The sequence below is a fragment of the Phyllostomus discolor genome, chromosome 7 (assembly GCF_004126475.2).
Source record: "Phyllostomus discolor isolate MPI-MPIP mPhyDis1 chromosome 7, mPhyDis1.pri.v3, whole genome shotgun sequence".
NCBI lineage: Eukaryota > Metazoa > Chordata > Mammalia > Chiroptera > Phyllostomidae > Phyllostomus > Phyllostomus discolor.
The window spans coordinates 104209400-104232986 of record NC_040909.2 but is presented as its reverse complement, the minus strand read 5'-3'; the positions used below and the strand labels follow the sequence as shown (position 1 = coordinate 104232986).

The window sequence follows — 23587 nt, the reverse complement described above, 5'->3', positions numbered from 1 at the left end:
GTATACACATGATTTGGGATTTAAAAATCAGGTCTATTCAAATAACATTATTCTACACTAAACTCATAGACCCAATGATTAAAATGAATATGTGATAATAGTGAACCATTCAAAAAATAAATAAAAAACATGGCATGGTTTGATTGTTTCTATTTGAAGTCTCCCATGCTTTTTTCCTCCCACACATACATGCGCGTGCACATGCAGAAAGAGAAAGAATAAAACTCACATCTCTCAAATCAATGGCAAACCAGTAACAGATTTTTTTGTCTGGGCTCTTCAGCACACTGGCCCCAGGCTGTGTTGGTGTGTGGCTCGACAGCAATCAGAGGTCATAATTTCATTGGCAGTTAGCATCAGGTTTAATTTTTCTAGCATGTTACATTCACCAAAATGTCTGGTTTCAGTTATGTGTGGGCACTGACTGAATCAGCTTGGAGCAGCATGATGTCTTCAGGTACCTGAGGTTTATGGAACACACATGCTAATTGTTTTCAATCACTTTCCTTTCTAAACACAAAAATCTGTTTTCTGAAGCTGAATAACAGTAGTCTTTAATGACATCGCCGGTTTCTTATATTAAAAGAGGACCTGAAGTAGGTAAAAATGTCAATTTAACAAGACCGCCACCTACTGATTGACATAGTTGGAAAACAGTCCAATTAAAATTGCAGGGGTTTTTAAGTAGCTGTCTGTGGTTTTAAAAAAAAAATGTAAATGCTTTTTGAAAAATGACATGTAGCATTTTGATTGCATTTTAGGAATGTGACCAAGTTCATATAGATGATGTCTCTTCAGATGATAACGGTCAAGACCTCAGGTGAGCCCATAGGAAGGTGAAGAGACCGACTCTATTTTATGTTGTAATTGCTCAGCTAATTAAGATGAACTTTCTTTGGTTAACTTTGGGCTTTTCTTGTGTCTAAATAGCACATATAACTTTGGAACAGATGGGTTTCCCGCTGCGGCCACCAGTGCTAATTTGTGCTTGGCAACCGGTGTGCGCGGCGGTGTAGACTGGATGAGAAAGTTGGCTTTCCGCTACAGACGAGTAAAAGAGATCTACAATACCTACAAAAACAACGTCGGAGGCAAGTGACTGTCACCAGTACCTCACTGGGTTAGTTCAGACAGTCTAGATAAAATTCTCAAAGTACCACGCACTTTTGTGTCTGGGTGGGGTTTTTTGTTTTTTTTTTTGTAGAATAACTATTTTTAGACCAGTTTTGTCTGACCAGCTGTGATTTAGTGAGAGGAAGATTAGACGAGAGCCAGCTGCCCAGGCACGTCCGCCCTAGTTCTGGCTCCGTAACTTACCAGTAGGCGTGTGACCTGGAGGAAATTTCTTGACCTCTCTGACATTCTGTTGTCCTTCTAGTGAAGTGGGGGTTCACAGCCCTTGCTCAATGACTTGAGATGGCTTATAAAAAGCTCCTTCTACTGAGTAGATGTTTGTGTGAGTTTGAATGTTTTCATTTGTGGTTTTTAACACAAAAGGGACTATATTAGCTTACTAATGAAAATTTAGGGAAGGTGTTTGCTTCCAGCATGGCTAAATCCAGGTGTTCAAATGATGCCAGCAGAGATCTCTCACCCAGTTTTTCCTTTAAAAGTCATTCTAGGTCCATCCCTCCCCAAAAGTGGCAATGACGACCACCGGTGTGTCCAGGTTTCTAAGCAGCCAGTTTAGTGCCTCATTTGGGTGGAGAAATATCTTTCCCAGTGGATTCAGCAAGAGTTCCAAGACTGATCTTCACTGGCCAAGCCACCATAGTCATCCTCCCATCCTGGGAGCTAGAGGGTAGGGTAGCTCTGTCCAAACTACATGTTTAGAGAAATGGGTGCCACTAGGCCCCTCAAAAAGAAGAGATGACTTCTATAACCAAAAGAAAAGATGTTAGGAATGCAAACGCAATACATGCTTCCTACACTACTAAATATTTGTCAAATGAATGCTAATATGTGAAAAATCATTTGGAATACTATAAGGCTTGAGGGTTATAGTAGTAGCAGGATTAAGTGTTTATTATTTATAAAGTTGAATAGACGCATTGCGAAGGAAGTAGGTTCATGTGCTTTTCAATCCACAGGTCTGCTTGGTCCAGCCAAGAGGGAGGCCTGGCTGCAGCTGAGGGCTGAGATTGAAGCCCTGACGGACTCCTGGCTGACACTGGCCCTCAAAGCGCTCACGCTCATTCACTCCCGGTAAGCGCTCCCCAGGACACTTTGGGGTGCCTTTGCTGAAGAAAGGAGCTGTGCTTGTGCTGATTCATTCTGGAGATTGGTTTCCCAAGTCTTTTTACTTTCTCTCCATTCTCATAGGACGAACTGTGTGAATATTTTAGTAACGACGACTCAGCTTATCCCAGCATTGGCGAAAGTCCTGCTATATGGATTAGGAATTGTGTTTCCAATAGAAAATATTTACAGTGCAACTAAAATAGGTGAGCTGCTTTTGTTTTATGATTCACTCTTCTCCTTCAGGCTAGTAAAAATGAAAGGCATTAAATGAGACTTTTGTTCTGAATGCTAGATGCCAGAAAACTAGAAGAATAATTTAACTAATTTTATTGTCAAAATTGGCTTTAGACATGAAGAGAAATACACTGTAAATCATAACCCATGTAGTTTTATTCAGAAAACTTCACTTTACTGGCTAACATTAAGACCTATACCTTTTGGCTATAGTCAGTTGAGCATCATTTCTGGATTATCTTATTTTTTTTAGGCATCAGCAAAAATATCTCATAAGCTAAAACAAATAGTAGTATAGAGATATATGAAGTAGAAATGAAACAACTCTAACAGCAGCTTTCTTTATTATTGCTGGAACTATATTTTGCTTTATTTTATTTTTTAACTTAATCTTTATTGTATTTTTTCCATTACCATTCAGTCCCCTTATACCCGCCTTGTTTTATTTTAATTCAACATGTGTAAAGCACCGAATTCCCCTTTTTGTTATGAGGATACAATAAAATTAAGTTTTTGCAAAAAAGAAACATAGTTGGAAAAAAAGACTAATTGAAATTTAATTGGATTATAAATCAAGACAGAATAAAAGTGGGATTAAAAAAAAGATATGGCTCTTGTTCTTAGAGAATTCCATATCCAGCAGGAAAGACAGAGAGCTATATAACCATAATACGATGATAAAAATATGTAGATGAGCATTTATCAAGTATTTATTAGAAGCTTAAACCTGTACTAAGCATTTTCCATGTTAAAATCAATCTCCAAAACCTTTCCATTTTATAAATGAGGGAACTGAAGCTTAGACACTTCAGTAAATTGTTCAAGTTAATAGCTAGTAAAGATAGGAGACAAACTAGATCTCTGAGGCCCAGGTCCAGACACGTTTGCACACTGTAGGGGGTCTATGCCACCAGTGCCTGAACTCTGACGTGCACATCGTGGAGTAAGCACTCGCTGCCACCCAGGAGGAGGCAGAGGGCAAATGTCAGGGAAAACTAAAGGGAAGAAATGACATCTGAGGTGGGTATGGAAGGGTAAATAAGAGTTTACTAGGCAGACAGGCTTATGAGAACAAAGAGACAGAGAAATTAATAAAATATGTTCCCTTCTAAGGGACTCATGAGTGGCCCTGGGTGACCAGTGTGCAGCGTTCAGGAAAAGCTGAGGCTGGGAAGGTAGCCTTGGGTATAGTGATAGGTGGCTTTCCTTGTACGTCACCCTGATGAGATGAATGTTATTTCGGTGAGTCCTGGGGAAGGGGGAGAAACAGCCTGGTAGGTGGGGAAAAGATTGTTTATAGCTGCTCACCTCTAAAGAAAAAGGGACAAAAATGGAATCCCCATACATCTAACTCTCCTTCTGACTACACTTTTCCACCTCTCCTTCAAAGAACTTACTGATGGCTAAAAAATTGCTTGTATAGCTATTTGTTCATAGTCTGCCTCACTCATCAGTGTAGCTATACTGCCCGGCACATAGTAGGTGCTGAGTAAGTGTTTGTTGAATAAAATGTATGAATAAATGGTTGTTTATTTTGAAGAAGGCTGACATAGAGGTTTCTTTTAGGCAACTGAATCAGCAGGGACACTATTAACTGATGGGGAAATCAGGTTTGATTGGAAACAGAAGGGTTTGACCTTATCCATGCTGAGTTTGAAGAGCCTCTGGGATATTCGGAGACAGCTTTGTGAACTTGGAAATAGTTGGAGTTGGAGAACGATCAGTGCTTTCTGAAAAGGGCCAAGAACAGAATGCTGGAAAATTTTTATAAAAAAAGAAAGGGATATGCCAAATAGAATTCCTAGTGACCCAATAAAACTAAATTTTTATATGTTCTCATGTTCCACAAGAATAGCCATCAGTTTACACTGTCAGGTGTTTATCCTCATTATATCAATAAACAGTAGCTATACTATGTTTTGTAAACAGGAGTCAAAGGTAAAGGTTGGTCAGCACATAAAAGGCAAAACAAATTCCTAAGAAGCACATGGGATAGAAGGGACATTGCCTTACTCCCCAGAAGGAAGGAACAAATAGTAGACTACACGACATGCATGGTGAACCTTAATCCCAAATAATATGAAAATGTTAGGATGATTGATAGGAAGTTATAACAACAATGAAGGAAGTATTTTTAATGGGCATTTTATTTGCAATATTGGACTTTTATTTTTTTTCAGCACAGAACAAAAATTAGAATTAAAGAATATGTGGTGGTAGAAATCCTCTCAAAACCCAAGTGTTAGGGGTCACTCTTTTATGATATTTCTAACAAGAAAAGTAGAGATTGGAATCCCTCTAGTTAGTGCTAATTTTGCCATAAAATGAGATATGACTGAGGGTCGATGCAGAAAACCTAGACATTTTCCTTGTCGGCCAATGGCAGAAGCATAGGAGGAGATGTCTCAGGGAGCAGGGAGCTGTGGTGTTCTTCCAGACAGAATGCATTGATCCAAATGAGAACTTCAGCTAAGAAGGGTTTAGCTCAAATTAACTTCCAAGAGTCAATTTTTTCACCTTTATTGTGCAAAATGTCTACATGACCCAAAATTCACAACGAAGCCTATAGGAGATAGCATGTAGGTGAGGACTGTTTTGTTCACCACAGCGTCACCTTTAAAAAGCCATTGAGTTTACCTCTGTGTTTTCCATGAAAAAGACACTCCAAAAAAACCCAAAAAAACCTGTTAACATTTCCTTCTGAGGAGGAAAAGATAGCACCATGGCATTCAAACTTTGGGTTGCATATTTTTGCAATGAAAACTGTACTTTGTATTAGTTTCTCCAAGTGATTTAACATTTCACAGTTTAGTGGGCAACTGAAGCAGCATTGAAATGACATCCTTTGAATAAGGCTGGCCCTGTTTCATTCTGTCAGATGCAAAGTAGAGATTTTAGTGCAAAATACAAATATAAAGCAGACATTTGTTTAAGCAAACAAGCAATTTGTTCGTGTGTATATCTGATCCTTATTTGAAAGAGATGCAGGCCCTGCTCAGCCATTCCCATTTGAAAACTATAAACTGTCCCATTGTCCATTAAAATGACCCCATTGGCAGCCCCGGACTTGGGGCACCGACCTCTTCTCTCAGCAGCAACAATGGCTGCATTAAGAGCAGGGGGCGCTGCCAGCGTAGTTGCCATAGAGGCCCAAATCGAGTCCTGACATGGGAAAGATAATAGATAGATAAAGGTATTCTATTACCTTTACCTGTTTCTTCTCTGGGAAAGGGTTTATTGACCATTAGATGTCTGGGTAAGGCAGGCATGAGCTCCCTGAAGTGCCCCATTATCTGACATTTATTTCAGAAACAGGTTTATGAAAATATTTCAGGCAAACACATTAGACTTTGGAGGTCTTTAATTCCAATGAAACCCCAACCTGAACATGTGGGGATGAACTCACTCCCGTGTCTGATTTCGCCATTGTTTTCATCCTTCTCAGTAATAGCCTTTGGATCAGACGTGATTTTCAGAGTTTGTTGTATCATGAAACATTTTTAAAATCAAGTGAAACTTTGTTGCCAGAATTACATGCCTTTGTTTAGTCTTAGCTCGTAGGAAAAATAAAGTAGTGCTGCAAAAGAGTACTTTTTCCCTCAGATGCTGTACTGTGATTGACTAAACCTGCTTTGTAATAGACGAGTCCTTGGGAAAAGAGTACTAAAACGGTCAATTTCAAGGGATGGGACACCACATAGGTAATTCATTTACTATTTTTAATTTATTGTGCTCTTCCACGTGCTACCCAAATGGCATGTCAAAGTTCTCTTCTCGTTTGCACAAGTAGGTGAGAGTTGAATCAGAAGCATGAAGAAAGCATTTTAAACAAAAAGTTCAAGAGCTATAGCACTGAGTTACCCAAACTTTACATGTTTTATGATTTTTGTTCATTAGGAAAGGAAAGCTGTTTTGAGAGGATAATTCAAAGGTTTGGAAGAAAAGTGGTGTACGTTGTTATAGGTGATGGTGTAGAAGAGGAACAAGGAGCAAAAAAGGTGAGTGTTCCCAGACGGCACCTCTCCTGCCATTTAGTTTTCCTTGGTCCTCAAAATGCTCATAACTGGCACATTTTCATGAGTTCTCTTCCTCCGTAACTACTTATGAATGTGCTCAAAACCATTAGCACAAAAAAGGGTCAGTGTAGATTAAATATGAAGTGGCTGTTTTTGAAGACGGGCACACATAAGCCCAAGATGGTTGGTCTTCATAGAACATGGACTGTGGTTCATTGTTTGTGAGCAGAAAAGAAGATAGAGTGCTGAGCCATCATTCAGAACTCGGCTAACACGTGTGCGTGCTCAGGCCAGCATGCCCCTTTCTGCACCCATGGCAGATATTGCCAGGTGATTAAAGCCTTGTTACCTGAGCCTGGATGCAACCTAAGAACCTTCCAAACATCACTTCAGGAAGCTCTACTAAGTGGCTGAGCTGGTTTAGTTCTGCAAACCAGGGTTCTAAAAGAATACAGGCCTTCTTTTTACCACGAAGTCACCACCTTGTGTTTCTCGAGATCTGGGCAAGAGAGCTTGACTTGCAGTGGGTCCATTGTACTTTTCGTTCTACAGCCCTTCAAGTGTAATTCTGTCATGTCCCTTGGCAAAAGGTTTCTCACTGGTGTATTTTAAGGGGGAGGGGACCACATCCCATAGCCTGGCCCTCCGGGTCTTCACAATCTAGGCAGAACCGACCTCTCCCGTTAGCACGCTGCCAGTGGCCTGTTTCGGCATGGACTGTTGGCTCGGTCGTCTTAGTTCTGTTTGCGGATAGAGCTTCCAGGGCTTTCGCCAGCAATTCCATCTAACTCGGTAATTTTTATCATTAAAACAAAACCCTCAGAGAGAAATGTTAGACATACCTTTGTTTATTTAAAAGAACAACATTATTCTATAAAGATCTCTTGCAGGCTGCTCTGTGAGCACTGCTTTGTTCCCTAAAAAGACTATGCAGAGAAAACGTGGGGAGCCTTCTAACTCCGGGTGTCTTTCTGTGACCTGTCTTTTGTTGTCAAAGTCTGCCAGGATTCCTTTTCACCATAGAATGTTTTTGTTTCCCTAATACAACATACCTCGAGTGAAAATGATTAGGCATATGTATGATTTCTTTTAAGTCAAAATGTAATAGTCTCCGGCACAATGAAAGCAGCTTCCGTTTCTACAGTAAAAGTGGCCTTGTTTCATATCTCTGCAACTAAATTTGCTTTGCAGAGAACTACTTAAAATAAATCTCTTGTGAATAAAACCAAGGGAAAAATAGCAGGCAATCATTATTCTGCATAATGACAAAGGCTTCTTGAAAAAAAATGTCCATTTTAAATGTGCACAACCAAATTTGCTAAAATCCAAGATGAAACTGAAAACCTAATGCTTGATCCCAAGCTTCCTTAGGAGAAAAGTAAGAGCTGCTTGTGTGTGTGTATCTATATCTATATTTATATTTATACATATTTTACCTAAATTATATATAACATTTTAATGCAATTTTATGCGTTTAGTTTTTTAAATGAGACATGGATTACTAACACTGAGTACATGAATTTTATTATCCTAAAGCCATTCATTCATTCATTTAGCACTTAATGAACACATCCTATATGCCAGATATTTTTAACGTGTTGACTTTACTTATTTTTTAATTTTTTATTAAAATATAATTGATATGGAATATTACATGAGTTTCAAGTATATAGTGTAGTGATTCAACACTTCTATACCTTATGAAATGGCCATATTGTGATAAATCTAGTATCTGTTCCTGAAGTTATTACACTACTATTCACTATGTTCCATGTGCTAAATATTATATCATGTGACTTATTTACTTTATAACTAGCAGTTTATACTTCTTACTGCTTTTCATTTTTTTCTACCCATCTCCTCTAGAATCTATCATTTTGTTCTTTGTATCTATGAGTTAGTTTCTGTTTTGTTTTATTCCTTTGTTTTGTTTTTTAGATTTTACATATAAGTGAAATCATACAGTATTTGTCCTTTGACTTCTTTCACTTAACATAATATCCTCTAGGTCCACTGTGTTGACGAAAATAGCAAGATTTTGTTTCTCTTTTCTATGGCCGAGTAATATTCCTGTGTGTGTGTATGTGTGTGCACATATACCACATTTCTTTATCCATTCATCTATTGATGGACTCTTAGGTTCTTTTCATATCTTAACTATTGTGAACAATGTTGCAATGAACATAGAGGTGTGAATATCTCAAATTAGTGTTTTTCTTTTCTTTGGATAGATAACCAGCAGTAAATTGCTGGATTTTATGGTAGTTCTATTTATGGTATATTTTTTTGAGGAAACTTCAGGCTGTTTTGCACAGTGGCTGTTGATTTAGCAATCGCACCAGCAGTGCACAATGGTCCCCTTTTATCCCAGTTCTCACCATTTATTATTTGTTGCCTTTTTGATAACAGACAATCTGACAGGTATAAGGTGATATCTCATTTGGTTTTGATTTGCATTTCCCTGATGATGAGCAATGTTGACTATCTTTTCATGTATCTGTTGGCCATCTGTATATCTTATATGGAAAAATGTCTATTCACGTTATCTGCCCATTTTTTAATCAGATGGGTTTATTTTTGATGTTGAGTTATATAAGTTCTTTAAATATTTTGGATATCAACTCCTTATCAGACATATCATTTGTAAATATCTTCTCACAGTCAGTGGGTTGTTGTTTCGTTTTGTTGTTGGTTTCCTTCACTGTGCTGAAGCTTTTTAGTATGTTTTCTTCTAGGAGTATTATGGTTTCTGGTATAACACTCAACTTTATTTTTATATATGGTGTAAGAAAGTGGTCCAACTGCATTTTTTGCATGCAGCTGTCCAGTTTTCCCAGCAGCATTTATTGAAAAGACATCTTTTCTTCATCGTATGTTCATGTTTCCTCTGTTGTAGGTTAAGTGACCATATCAGTAAGCATGGGTTTATTTCTGGGCTCTATTCTGTTCCATTGATCTATGTGTCTGTTTTTGTACCAGTATGATGCTGTTTGGATTATTACAGCTTTCTAGTATAGTTTGATATCAGGTATAATGCCATCAGGTAGTGTAATGCCTTCAACTTTGTTCTTTTAAGTCTTTGTTCTTTTAACTAAAAATTGTTTTAACTCTTTGGGGTCTTCTGCGGTTCCATATAAATTTTGAGATTATTCTAGTGCTATGAAAAATGCCATTGGTATTTTGATAGGGATTGCATTGAATCTGCAGGTAGCTTTGGGTATTATAGACATTTTAATGATATTAATTTTTCCAATCCATAAGCACAATATTTTCTTCCATTTATATATATCATCTTCAATTTCTTTCATCAATGTCTTAAAGTTTTCACCAGGTGCCCGCAACCCCTGAGCTACAGACCATTAACAGTCTGAGGCCTGTTAGGAACTGGGCCACAAGCAAAGCTCGCCTGAGGTCCACCACCTGTCTCCCTGAATCCACACCAGGCGAGTGAAGCTCACCTGAGCTCCACCTCTCCCCACCAGACAAAACTGGTCTGTGAAGCCAAAAATGTTGGTGATCACTGGTTTTCACAGTACAGGTCTTTCCATTCCTTGGTTAAATTTATGCCTAGGTTCTTTTTTCATGCAATTGAACATGGAATTGTTTTACATTTTCTCTTATAGTTCATTCTTAATGTATAGAAATACAACAGATTTCTGTATATAAATTTTGTATCCTATAACTTCACTGAATCACTGAATTCATTTATTAATTCTAACAGTTTCTCATCAAGTCTTTCCAGTTTTCAATATATAGTGTCATGTTATCTACAAATAATAAGTTTTATTTCCTCTTTCCAATGTGGATGTCTTTTATCTCTTTTTCTTCTCTGATTGCTAGGGCTAGGACTTCCAGTACTATGTTGAATAAAGGTGGCAAAGGTGAGCATCTTTGTCTTGTCTTCCATTTTTATTTATCTAGATGTAGTTTTCCTTTTATTTTCTCTGATCTTAGAGGAAAAACTTTTAGCTTTTCACTTGTGAGTATAATGTTAGCTGTGAACTTGTCTAATATGACCTTTATTGTTTTGATATATGTTCCCTCTATACTCACCTTGTTACAGTTTTTATCATAAATGGTTGTTGAATTTTGTGAAATGCTTTTTTGGCATCTATTCAGAAGATCATATGATTTTTATTCTTCATTTGGTTGATATGGTGTATTACATTGATTTGTGAATATGGACCCATTCTTGTACCCCTGGAATAAACCCACTTGATCATGGTGTATGATTCTTTTCACATGTTGTTGAATTCAATTTGCTAATATTTTATAAGGAATTTTGCATCTATGCTCATCAGGGATATTGGCCTGTAATTTTCTTATTTTGTACTGTTCTATCTGATTTTGGTATAAGAGTAAAACTGGCTTCATTGAATGAGTTTGGAAGTCTTCTTTCTCTTCAGTGTTTGGAATAGCTTAAGAAGGGTAGGTATTAATTCTTTAAATGCTTGGTAGAATTTTCCTGTGAGGCTGTCTAGTTGTGGGCTTTTGTTGGGAAGTTTTTGATTATTGATTCATTTTGTTGCTGGTAATAGATTTGTTCATATTTTCTATTTCTACATGATTCATGTTGGTAGACTGTATGTTTCTAGGAGTTTATCCATTTCTTCTACATTGTCCACTTTGTTAGCATATAATCACTTACAATATTCTCTTATAGTCTCTTGTATTTCTGTGGTATCTGTTGTAATTTCTTTCATTTCTGATTTTATTTACTTGGGCCCTCTTTTTTTTATGAGTCTGGCTAACAGTTTACCTTTATCATTTTGTTCATCATTTTACAGAACCAGCTCTTCATTTCATTGATATTTTTACTTTATTTCATTTATTTCCACTCTGATCTTTATTTATGTCCATCTACTAATGTGGCTTTTGTTTGTTCTTTTTCTAGATCCATTAGGTGCAAGCTTTGTTTATTTGAGATTTTTCTTGTTAAGATAGGCCTCTATTGCTGTGAACTTCCCTCTTAGAACTGTTTCTGCTGCATCCCATACATTTTTAAATGTTTCCATTTTTATTTGTCTAGAGGTAGTTTTCCTTTTATTTTCTCTTTGATTGCTTCATTGAACATTTTTCAATGCCATGTCTAGCCTCCATATGTTTGAATTTTCTTCTAGTTTTCTTCTTGTAATTGATATCTAGTTTCATACTATTATGGTTAAAAGATGCTTGGTATGATTTCAATCTTCTGAATGTATTGAGACTTGTTTTATAGCCTAATGTGATTTACCCTGGAGAATGCCCCGTGTGTACTGGAAAAGAATGTGCCTGCTGCTGTTTGGATGCAGTGTTCTGTATACATCTCTTAAGTCTGTCTTGTCAAATGCGTCATGTACGGCCATGTTTCCTTGTTGATATTCTGTCTGAATTTATCTATCGATGAAAGTGAAATGTTCCAGTCCCTTACTATTATTATAATACTTTCAATCTCTTCCTCTATGTCAGTCAGTATTTGCTTTATGTATTTACTGTTCCTCTGTTGGGTACATAAATGTTTATGTCCTCTTGTTGGCTTAAACCCGTTGTCATTGATGCCCTCTTTTGTTTCTTATTATAGTCTGTGTGTGTGTTTAAGATTTTATTTCTTTACTTTTAGAGAGAGGGAAAAAGAGGGAGAGGGAGAAACTTCAGTGTGTGAGAGATCTTTCGATTGGTTGTCTCTCACCTACCCCCAACCAGGGACCGGGCCCACAACCCAGGCATGTGGCCTGACCAGGAAGCAAACCAGTGACCTTTTGGTTCCCAGGCTGGTGCTCAATCCACTAAGCCACACTAGCCAGGGCATAGTGTTAGTTTTAAATTTTGTCTTATATAAGTATTGCTATTCCAGCTTTCTTTTTGTCCCATGATGGATATCTTTCCATCCCTTTACTTTCAGTTTGTGGGTGTCTTTCAACATGAAGTGAGTCTCTTGTAGGTAGCATATGTATTTGTTCCTGTTTTCTAAATCCATTTAGCCCTCCTAAGTCTTTTGACTGAAGTGTGTAGTCCATTTACATTTAAAGTAATTATCGATAGGTATGTACTTATTTCTATTTTGTTGTTTTGTACTTATCTGTTCCTTTCATCTTCTCTTCCCTTGCAATTTGATGAGTTTCTTTAATGTTACGTTTATATTCCTTTCTGTGTGTATGGTCACCATGAAATTTACATACAACAATGTATGTAAATAAGTCTATTTTAAGTTAATGGTCATGTAAGTTTGAATACATTGTAAAAGCACTACATATGTATTACCCTTCCTCATTTTTTATATTTTACATCTTTTGTGTGTGAATATCTCTTAACCATTTCCATGTATGATTTTACTAATCTTGTCTTTTAACCTTCCTATTCGCTACTAGCTTTATATGTGCTTGCCTCACTGCCTTTACTAGTAAGATTTTTTTCTTATATTTTATTTCTAGTTTTGGCCTTTCCTTTTCTGCTTAAAGAAGTCTCATTAATATTTCTTATAATGACAGTGCAGTGGTGATGAACTCTTTTGCTTGTCTGGGAAACTATCTCTCCTTCAACTCTGAATTATAACCTTGCCAGGTATTCCTTTATGTAGATTTTTCCCATGATCACTTTGAACATATTATACCACTCCCACTGGCCTTTGCAGTTTCTGCTGAAAAAATGAGCTCATAGTACTATAGCTACTCTCTTATACATAACTAGTTGTTTTTCTCTTGCTGGTTTTAAGATTTTGCTTTAGTTTTATTGATGTGAGACAGAGATTACTATTATTGAGTACAATGAATTTTATCATTCTAAAACCATTGTATTAATTTAGTAGTTAATCAGTATATACTACATGCTAGATCTTGAAGTAGAAAACTCATTCTGCCCAGAGGTAAAGCAGATATACACATAATAAAAGAGCAGTGTTGTGCAGTACATTTAATATTGAGTTTTTAGAATAATACATCTGCCAAGATCCCTTTATTTACAATTTGGGAAGTAATTTTACCTCCATATGCAGTTTTAGAGATAATATATGCATATAAAAACACAAACATGTTCATTTTTTATACAAATGGTAACTATACACTTTTTTCCATGTGCCTGCTTTTTTCATTTAACAACAACATATCCTGGCAGTTATTCCCTAGCAGCACATGGAGCACTGGGCCTCTTACTCTTGGCCACAAGGGTATTCCATTATATGTCGATGTGCTATAATTTAATGAGTCCCCTATGGCTGAACATTTAGGTGGTTTCCAGCATTAACTGTTACCAAACAGCTCTGCTGTGAACAGTCTTCATGTGGTTTGTTCATGGGCAAGAGCCTCTGAGACAAATTTCTAGAAATGCAATACCTGGGCCAAAGATTATGTGCTCTTATGTTTTTGAAGCATTTTACAAATGTACTTTTAATAATTCAGCAAAATTCAGTGTACATGTGAGTGTCCGTGCACCCAGTCTTTGTGTTACTGGTTTTGCATTTCACCAGCAGGGATGAATGCAGAATGCCAGGTGAGGAGGAAAGGTAGCATAAGGGAATTGGGGAAGTTGCATGTATGGGCAAGAGGAGCAGGAAGGAGGTTATGTCATTATTTTCCCATTACTCAGGGAATATTTTTGTTCTAATGACCCCAAAACACATGCTACTTTGAACATACATCACAGTTCAGTTCAGCTCTCATTTCTGTTCAGATTTGTGATTAGCTCTGTTTTAGGTTCCATTGCTCTAGTTACCTGAAGGAATGTAGCCATTTATGTATCCCATCTGAATACCAGCAGATGCATTGAGCTTTCCCAAGCCAGTTTACCCACCCAGATTTCCTTTGGTGTTCTCTACCTCTCACCTGTCACATGAATTCTCTCTTCCCATTCTCTTCTATTCAATGTCCCCACTCGATTTCCACTGTTCTTTGGTCAGGTTTCTCTGCTAGCAGCCAGTCACACCTCCAAGCCATCTTTCCCTAAGTGATGCACTAAATTGGTTAACATCCTCCTTCCCAGATAGATATTCCAGGTGCTTCTACCTGGAAAAATATGTCTCATTCATCTTTATCGTGAACACACCATTCCAGCCACACCAAATGCTGTGCATGCTCCACCTGTTAGCCCTGTCACATGCCACCTCCCCTCCCATCCACCGAGCCAATTTTGCCCATTCTTCAGATTCAGTGCAGGCCCAGCTTTCCCTTTCTGGCTTACAGCTGGGCTCGCCTATCTCTGAATTTCTCATTTTGATTCTTTGTTAAAATATAATTAGCATACAGCACTGTACAAGTCTTAGGTATACAGCATAATACCTTACCTATATTGTGAAATGATTACTATGATAAGTTAGCATCCATTATCTCACACATATTTAAGGGTTTTTTTCCTTGTGATGACTATTCTTAGGGTCTACTCTCTTTGAAATCTACCATCCAGCAGTGTTGCCTATAGTCACCATGTTGTACTTATAAGGTACATAAGTACTGGGGCTGTCATGGTTTCTTTTGACCACCCTGCCCCTCACCTCTGGGTGATTTCTTTTTCTCTGAGTTGGGGTGAGAGGTGGTGGTTTTGTTTCACAAGATTCCACATATATAACTGAGATCATACAGTATTTGTCCTTCTCTTGACTTATTTAGCATAACACCCTCAAGGTCCTTGTTGTCCCAAATGGCAGGCTTTCCTTCATTCTTATGGCTGAATAATATATTGTATATCAACTTCTTCATGCATTCGTCTGTCAATGGACTCCTCATTCCATGTCTTGCCTGTTGCAGACAGTGCTAAGGAATATGAGTGTATAGATGTCTCTTTAACATAGCATTTTCATTTCCTTTGGAAATACACCAGGAGTGGAATTGCTGGGTCATATGCTACTTTTATTTTTAACTTTTTGAGGAAATGCCATACTGTTTCCTATAGTGGCTGCACCAATTTATATTCCCACCAAAAATTTGTGGGAATTCACAGGGGTTTTTTTTCCACATCTTCACCGGCATTTGTTATTTCTTGTCTTTTTGATACTAGCTGTTCTGACAGGTATGAGGTGTTTTCTCATCGTGGTTTTGATTTGCATTTCCCTGATGAATACTGATGTTGAGCACCTTTTCCTGTACATACTGGGCATCTGTATGTCCTCTTTGGAAAAATGTTTATTCAGGTCCTCTGCCCATTTTTTAATTGGATTGTTTTGCCGTTGAGTTGTACAAGTTCATTATATATTGTGGATATCAACCTGTTATCAGATATAGTTTACAAATATTTTTCCAGTTCTGTAGGTTGTCTTTTCATTTTGTTGATCATTTCTTTTTCTGTGCAGAAGCTTTTCAGCTTGATGGGGCCCCACTTTGTTTCTTATTTGTTGCTTGTGCTTAGGTGTCATATCAAAAAAATCATTGCCAAGCAGCTATATTCGTATGCTTTCTTATAGAAGATTTATGGTTTCCTGTCTTACGCTGAGGTCTGTGGAATCTTCATAGGGTTCACACTGAATCTATAAATGGGTTTGGGTAGTATCAACATTTTAACAAGAGTATAATGCCATACTAATTCTTCCAATCCACAAACACGGGACACGTTTTCATTTGTTTGTATCATCTCTGATTTGTTTTTCAGATAATTTGTTGTAGAAATGCTACTGATTTAGACCTAATAGGGATTTGGGGGGGTTCTATATATAACAATAGACAGTTTTACTTCTTTTCTAATTCTGATGCCTTTTATTTCTTGCCTGATTGCTCTGGCTAGTTTGTTTTGGTTCTTAATCCCACACTGCCTTACATTAAAAGAAGTAGTTTTAGCAGATATGTCTTGCCTGCTGGTTCTTGTCAGTGAAGGCATATATCATGTATGCATTTTATCTTCTGTAGCTACTGTACTTACATAGGCAGTAGGCTATTTTAATAAAGTCATAGACTTGATTAAACCTAGAAACAACCCTTAGTAATTTTCCCTAAACCCCCATTTTACAGATAAATAAATAAGCTCCAAGGAGATCATGTCATAATTCAAAGTCACATAACTAACATTGGATTTGAGAGTATAATGCCATCTCCTCCTTCTGGCACCTGTTTACCCCCGCCTCTTTTGCCACCCTGTCTCTCTGACTTCATATAAGAAATACTTGTTCTAGGCTAAACACTAATGCAGAAAAAAATAACTTACCCTGCACCCATTTGTCCTAGGAAGCTTATGTAGATCCATAAAATCTTCACATCAATATGGACCTACTTAGGGAAAATATTTTGCAATATTAAATCTAATTATTTAACATAAGTTTGAGCCCCTGAGGTCAGTCTTCTTCTAATCAGTCACTTAATAGTAAATGTACATTTTTTAGAGACGAAGAAACACTAATGTTTGGAGACTAGAATTCTGATTATAGCAGTGATCATTACCCTTCGTGTTATGTGGAGTTGCTGTCCTTCTGTTGGAGGTGTCCCCAGAGGCCGCCTGTTCTCTTCCACATGCACCTGAGGTTCGCCATGTACCACTGTAGAACCTCCTACACTTCCGCTCAAATGAGGAACTCCATCATAACTGATGTGAGGACTTATCTGCGAGACAGCACAGGCATATTTCATCATTTGAACTTGTCTCAGGATGCTGCTTCATGTGTGGTTTTTATTAATACTCTGTATAGGAAGACTAATGCCATCAGGATTTCAGTGGCAGTAAACAAGGCAGTTTGGGGATCTTTGTGGATAATCTCTGCTTCCCTAACATGCTTTGAGTATGGTCTAAAAGTAACACAGTTTAAAGTAATTGTGCTCTAGGCTGGCATCACCTCCTATGGCTGTACAGACACGACACAGAGCCATTGTCCAGGTTCTTTGCCTACTGTGGAATTAAATGCTCAGTTGATACATTAACCATGTGCCAGAGAATTAGATGGATTTTTTTCAGTTTCCTTTTCAATTCCTCTGCTACTCATTGCATTCTACCATACATGCTTCTGAGTGCATGAGTTGCTTTCAAATTTATATCATTGTCTGTGAGAAACAAATCTAACTTCAGATAATCGGCATGGAAAAGGATTCAACTAAACCTACTCTGAAAAAAGCATTCTACTTCTCACAAATAATTCCATATGTATTTATGAAGACAGTTGTCCTGAAATTCCCTAGCTGGCTCTCTGCAGCACTTTTGGCATCCTCTGTTACATCCTGGTACATAAGAGCCATAGAACTACTCTGTAACTCCCTCTACTCAGGTGTTCATGGGAAGCAGCTCTGGAAAATTATAGAAAAATACAAAAATTAGAAAAGCACAAGTTAATTTGTAATTAAAAAGGAATATTAAAATAGATACCAAGTACATGGTTAAATGTAAAAGAACACTGTGTACATGGGAATACTTGCAAACTCTTAAAATAAGTGAATGGTTTTCCTTGAAAGTGATGCATTAAAAATCGGCTTGAGATTAAGACATAAAATGAACAGGATGCTGAATGGTACATGCAGACATACCATGGAGAGACTGCAGGTTCAGTTCCAGACCACTGCCATAAAGCGAGTCTCTTGCCTTCCATGTGTGAAACGTGCAATAAAATGAGGTGTGCCTGTACCACCTCGTGTTTAAATGCACAATTCCAAATATGAGTGTGCACATTTATGGAATGTAGAAAAATAGTTATGAAAGTTATGTGGATGGTAGGATTAGAAGTGATTTCTATTTCTTTATACAGTTCTACATATCACAAATGTTTTTACAACAAACATGAGTTTCTATTCTAATGAGAGAAAAAGAAGGAAAGCTTTCTGTAATTGATCAAACATTTTTCAAACACAATCTATGTATCATAGTCACTCAGATTTGCCAGGCTCTCTTCCCAAACAGAGCACAGAAGGGAGTGTGTGTTTTAAACTGTACTGATAGTTTATATTGCTGAGTAAAAAGGCCACAGACAACAGGAGGCATTACAGTATATGGGCTTCAGATACAGACCCGACCTGGTATGAATCTTGGGTTTACTTTTTACCAATTGTTAATTACGTCTCTCTGCTTCCTAAGGCTCAGTGTTTTCATCAGCAAAATAGTGATAATAATCCATATTCTATCTCCGAAGTTATAGAGAGGCTTAAATGAGAGTCTATGTTTAGTGCTAAGACAGCGCCTGACACCACACTCAAAAAATCATAACTCATGATCTTTAATAAACTCCTTAATAGGGCTTACAAGGCCCTGCATCATTTGGCTCCTACAGCCAATCCTCTCACTAACCATGTATTTCTCGCATGCACAACCAGTATTCTAACAATGAATTTCTCCTTTGCCCTCCACCCCCCAATGCAAACAGCCATTAATGAGCTCTTTTGAATGGGTGTCCTTGCATACCTCGCTCAGCTGTCACCTCCTCTCATCAGGTGTCTCCCAGTTCTCCAGGCAAAGGGACTTGGCCCCATCCTTCATGGGTGAACACTCATGACCACTGCACATTTCTGCGACTCACCCACAGGCTGTGACAGGGTGGGCCATGGACATCTTCTATGCCTTGCCTGCAAATTCAAAAATTCGTTCATGACGGATGAATGCAAAATAGTACAGTCTGTTTTTCTAGTCTAAGGCTGCCAAGGGGATCATTCTAAAAATTTGAAAACGTATTTCTAGTACTATTGTGTCTAGTCTAGTGTTTCTTGACTATTCTGTTATTGAATGATAACAAAGAGTCCAGGAAGGTCTACATTTGATGTTAGACTATGGTGTATGCTTTTAGCAGGTTACTTGAGACAAAGACATTGTTAATAAGTAATTTAATAGTTTGCATTCCCAGAATAAAACAGCTATGGGGTTGACACCAAAATAGTGAGTAGATTCCACTGTTACCTACAGATAACGCCCCAAACACCTCAGGTCCACTGTCTGCTTCCATGCCAAATTTTATTAGTCTGATTTTTTAAACAATTCTGTAGAACTATAATTGCAAATTATACCCAGGCCTTCACATTATTTTTTGGTGGGAAAAAAGAAAAACAAGTGTGATTTTTTTAACCAGATAAATAGAATTCTGTCTCATTTAAGAAAAAGAACTTGCTGATGCACATGTACTTACAATAGTGCCTTTGAGCGGTGGAAGTTTATAATCAGGTGTTCTTCCTAAATGGACGGAGTAACCTGTTTTCTTTGTTTTCTTGTCTCTGGTTAGTTCAGGTGTTCTACAAACATGCCCATCATTTAAACAAGAGTTTTTGATTGATTAAACAATTACCAAAAAAACCCTTAGATGTTTAATTAAAGTTGTCCCATTTGGTAAAGCCATTTTAAGGTCAATGCAAAGACTGTCTGATGGTAATAAATGAGAAAAGTGCTTCTTTCATGAGGAAAATTAAGTTTTGAAAAATGTAAACTACTACCAACTAAGGAAAACTGCTTAGACTTTCAAGCATTAAAAATCCACTGGACACTTATTTCCAAAGGCAACTCTTTTTGACAAAGTTTCAGTCCTAGCTACTGTGTTTTATTTAAAGTTTGGACCTGGTGTTCAAATCACAGTGTAGACCTACTCAAGAAATCTCATCGCCTTCTTAAACAAAGTCCAGATCGCATTTTAAAATGCAGTCCAATATTCCTAGGGGAGGATTAAGTTTGGGTTTTTGTTTTAAACAGATGCAACGTTAAGAACTTAGCTGGCAGGTTACAGCACTGAGCAAGGGGGTGAACACTGTAGTGGATTTCAAAGGCAGGTTTCAGGGCTCACGCTGGGCTCCTTCTCTCTCCTCACTGTGTCTGCCCCTCCCCCAGCATGCCATGCCCTTCTGGAGGATCTCCAGTCACTCAGACCTCATGGCCCTCCACCACGCCTTGGAACTGGAGTACCTGTAACCACCACACAGCACTTTGAAACCGCACAACTGCCCTGTGACCAGGAACAAATCCAGCAGGCCTGGGTCCCTGTCCGTGCCAGACTGGTGAGCGTACGGCTTTCAACATGGTGACGCACAGCTGCTGTCGGACTTCACCTCTGCCCTTGTGGTGAATGAAGGACCACGTCCATCTCTTCAGAACAGCTGTTGACTCTAGTACTGTGAATCCAATGAAAATAAGCCATGAGAATGTTCTAGCACAGCGTAATGTGTCTTTGCCACATTAACTACATGGTTCAAACCTGTGAAGAAAGGACCTGCAGACGCCTACATTTTTAGCATCTTCAATGTGACGTGAACAGCTTCTCTAGAACAGCAAACTTGATTGCACAACCAAGACTGAAACGTTTCCTGAGTACCAGTGGGGGATTTTCTTGTAAAGAAGGTTTACTTTTCGGTGTCTCATACCCAGGGTAATCTGTACATCTCTACTTATTTATGAACAGACTTTTTTAAAAACAGCTTTATTGAGGTATAATCCAAGTACCATTCGATTCACTCGAACAGACTTTGTGGGCATCAACTAACTGAAGAGACGATAGTATAAGAAATAAGCAATTAAAGGCCTTGGCCTAATGACACAGCAAGTACTTTGAATTTTAGCACATTGCGAAGTAGTTTAAAGTATGTCTAATTTAAACATATAATATGTACATCACTGAGACAATCATGTACAGAAAGAATTTTTGGTGTAAATTTGTAATAATGGATGATTCTTTTACATATTGTTTAGAAAATGATATTGAGAGGTAGCAATGCCTTGATAGTGAAGTATGAGGCAATATGGGCACAGACTCATGTGCAGTGCCTTATCGAAGTATGCTGGGTATAAATATGTAGATAATGGGTTTTTGTTTGTTTGTTTTTTAGATAATGTTGTCAAGACCAAAAGCATGGATGTCAAGTGTCAATAGGATTTTGTTTCCCAAATTTTACTTCCCCATCGGCTCATTTTTGTGTGTGTGCTGTTAGGAAGGCCTTGGTAAAATAATTCAGCAGTGTCTTAAGGCATTTTAATAAAAAGTCCTCTTAGAACCTCGCTTTTTCATTTTCAACACTAATGTATTATACGTAACTACTTGGAGAAACTGATTCTTCAAATGCTTCTTCCCACAAAAAGAATGCAGATGATAGGCATATTTTGTTAATAAAATGGTTCATGAATCAGAGACCAGCGAAGTTTTCATGTGCTCAGATTATAGTGTCCGCAGTTTCTTGTTTAGGTACAGGAGGGCATGACCACATATCTGGAAATTAGCAAAACTTTGCATTACTCTCACCATGCATGTTTCCTCTGTTTTCCTCCACACCCTCCCAGGAAAGTTCATAGCTAGAAGGGGACATGGCACAGTTATCATCACCAAGGAAATAATGTTACTCTTCACCTGTCATACATGTCACATGACAAACCTGGGAGACAAAAATCGCCTCCTTTGTTGTACCATAAAAACAGCTTCTCCAAAAGGGATTATTTTGGGCACAGTGTCTCTCACATAGAAAGCCTACCACTGTCATGAAATTACTTTTTGGATGAATTTAATATTATATTGGGGGAAAAATCCACCAGCTTTGACCCAAAGTAGCTAAAGAGCTACTCTTTTTCTGAAGTTTCATGTTGCTGCTAGAATTAATTGAAAATTCTCTCCAAATTGTTTAATAATTTTTTGGCTTGAAGCAAACAATTTGACAATTTTTTAGCCTTTTCATTGTATGTTTTTGTACTCTGCAGAATGAAAAGACAAAGTTTATCTTGGCCTTACTGTAAAGGTGTGTTGTGTCCACAACTGTGTACAGAATTTTTCTTCATTAATTTTGTGTTTAAATTAATAAAATTGATTTGTGAAGTACTGTAAGTTCCTTGATTGTCAGTGTTTTCTTTATCTCTGGGTTACAAGAAATGGCAGGACCTTGGCTGCATCAGAATGCTCATTGTCCAATGAACAGAAGTTGTATGAAGCAATTCTAGTAATGGCTTTATCAGTCCTTGAGGGCACTAATCTAGAAAGGTAACAGCTGTTTCTTTGATCACTGTAAAAACAGATGAGTGGAAAAGCTCTTTTGTCTTTCCAAAACTCTAGAAATTGGACCCTCGCTCAAATTTACCTACTATGGAACAGAACTCAGCATTAAGTACCTCGAATGGCAGCATAGATTTAGCCACTTAAGTACGCGAGGGACAGCAATATGAAGCAGACTTACCTATACCTCCAACATCTATCTCTAAAAGTGGGCCAGGTTAATCACTGAGGTTATAAAACAGCACAACTCGCATCCTCCTGGGGTTTCACTGAAGCACACATCCATCCATCCAAACACGCGATGACGCAGCATGCAGTTGTCTGGCCCATTTATCAGGCCCACAATGTAGTTTTCACATGTATGCAGTGAGCCAAGAGGCAGGTGCATGCTCAGACCCCTAAGGATAACAGAAATTGGGGGAAAGCCTTTAAAGAGGTGGGGGTGGGCAGTGGAAGGATTTTAGGTCTCAGATAAAGATAGTATGCAAATTGGCAAAATGGAGGGCATACCCTCAAAAGATGACTTTTGTAAAGCACCACTTTTAATGCGATACCACCTGGCCTAAATGTTTAGGATCCTCTTTGAGGATAGATTAGAGCCACATTTCTCTACCTGGCATTCTAGAGTTTTCAAAATACAGTGTCTGCTTTCTTCCCCACATTCTCCCATTACTGTTCTGAGCGAACCTTCAGTACATATTCACTGGGCCCTTTTATGGATCAATAGCCCGTAGGCATCCCTGTCTCATCTCTGCTTAGAGCACTTTCACTACTATCAATGATCCTCCATCTTCAATCCATCCAAAGCAGGTCCAGCTCCGGTGCCCTTCCCCCGGTATAGCCTTCTTATCCGTCACAGCACACAATGTGAGTTCCCTGTCTTGAATGTCTCCCACCCAATGTCCATAGTCTCATAGACAATTCCTATTATTCCTTTCAATAAAGACTCACTGGGTCCCCACCATGGGAGCATTGTTCTAGGTGCTGAAGAGAGCCGGTCCCCGATCCTGAGGATGGTGTTGATGGGAGCAGGTGGGAACACACAAGAAATGACTTAAGTATATGAATGAATAAGATCCATTCACTCAAAAACAATGGAAGTTGTTTCTGAAAAGTTAAAATGGGGAATATGAGTAAGTAACAGGGTAAAAGTTTCCTTGGAAGGGATGAACAGAGCCAAGATGCTTGAACTGAGATAAAATGCTAACAAATAGGCAGCGTGTGAAGTTCAGGGGCAGAGAGTATAGGCAAAGGCCCTCAGGGGAGAATACTTTTATTT

At 38.1% G+C, this 23587-nt stretch overlaps 1 protein-coding gene across 20 annotated transcripts in view; it reads left to right on the top strand.

Moving 5' to 3' along the window:
• Positions 1 to 21843, top strand: part of EYA1 (EYA transcriptional coactivator and phosphatase 1) — a 295372-nt gene extending 273529 nt beyond the window's left edge. For all 20 annotated transcript variants that reach the window (XM_036031207.1, XM_036031210.1, XM_036031209.1 and 17 more), the window contains 6 exons: positions 762 to 820; positions 931 to 1091; positions 2091 to 2205; positions 2323 to 2444; positions 6373 to 6473; positions 20169 to 21843. In XM_036031207.1, coding sequence (XP_035887100.1) covers positions 762 to 820; positions 931 to 1091; positions 2091 to 2205; positions 2323 to 2444; positions 6373 to 6473; positions 20169 to 20249 — 639 coding nt within the window. In that variant the 3' untranslated portion in view covers positions 20250 to 21843. The remainder of the gene's footprint in view (positions 1 to 761; positions 821 to 930; positions 1092 to 2090; positions 2206 to 2322; positions 2445 to 6372; positions 6474 to 20168) is intronic.
• The last annotated feature ends 1744 nt before the right edge of the window (positions 21844 to 23587 follow it).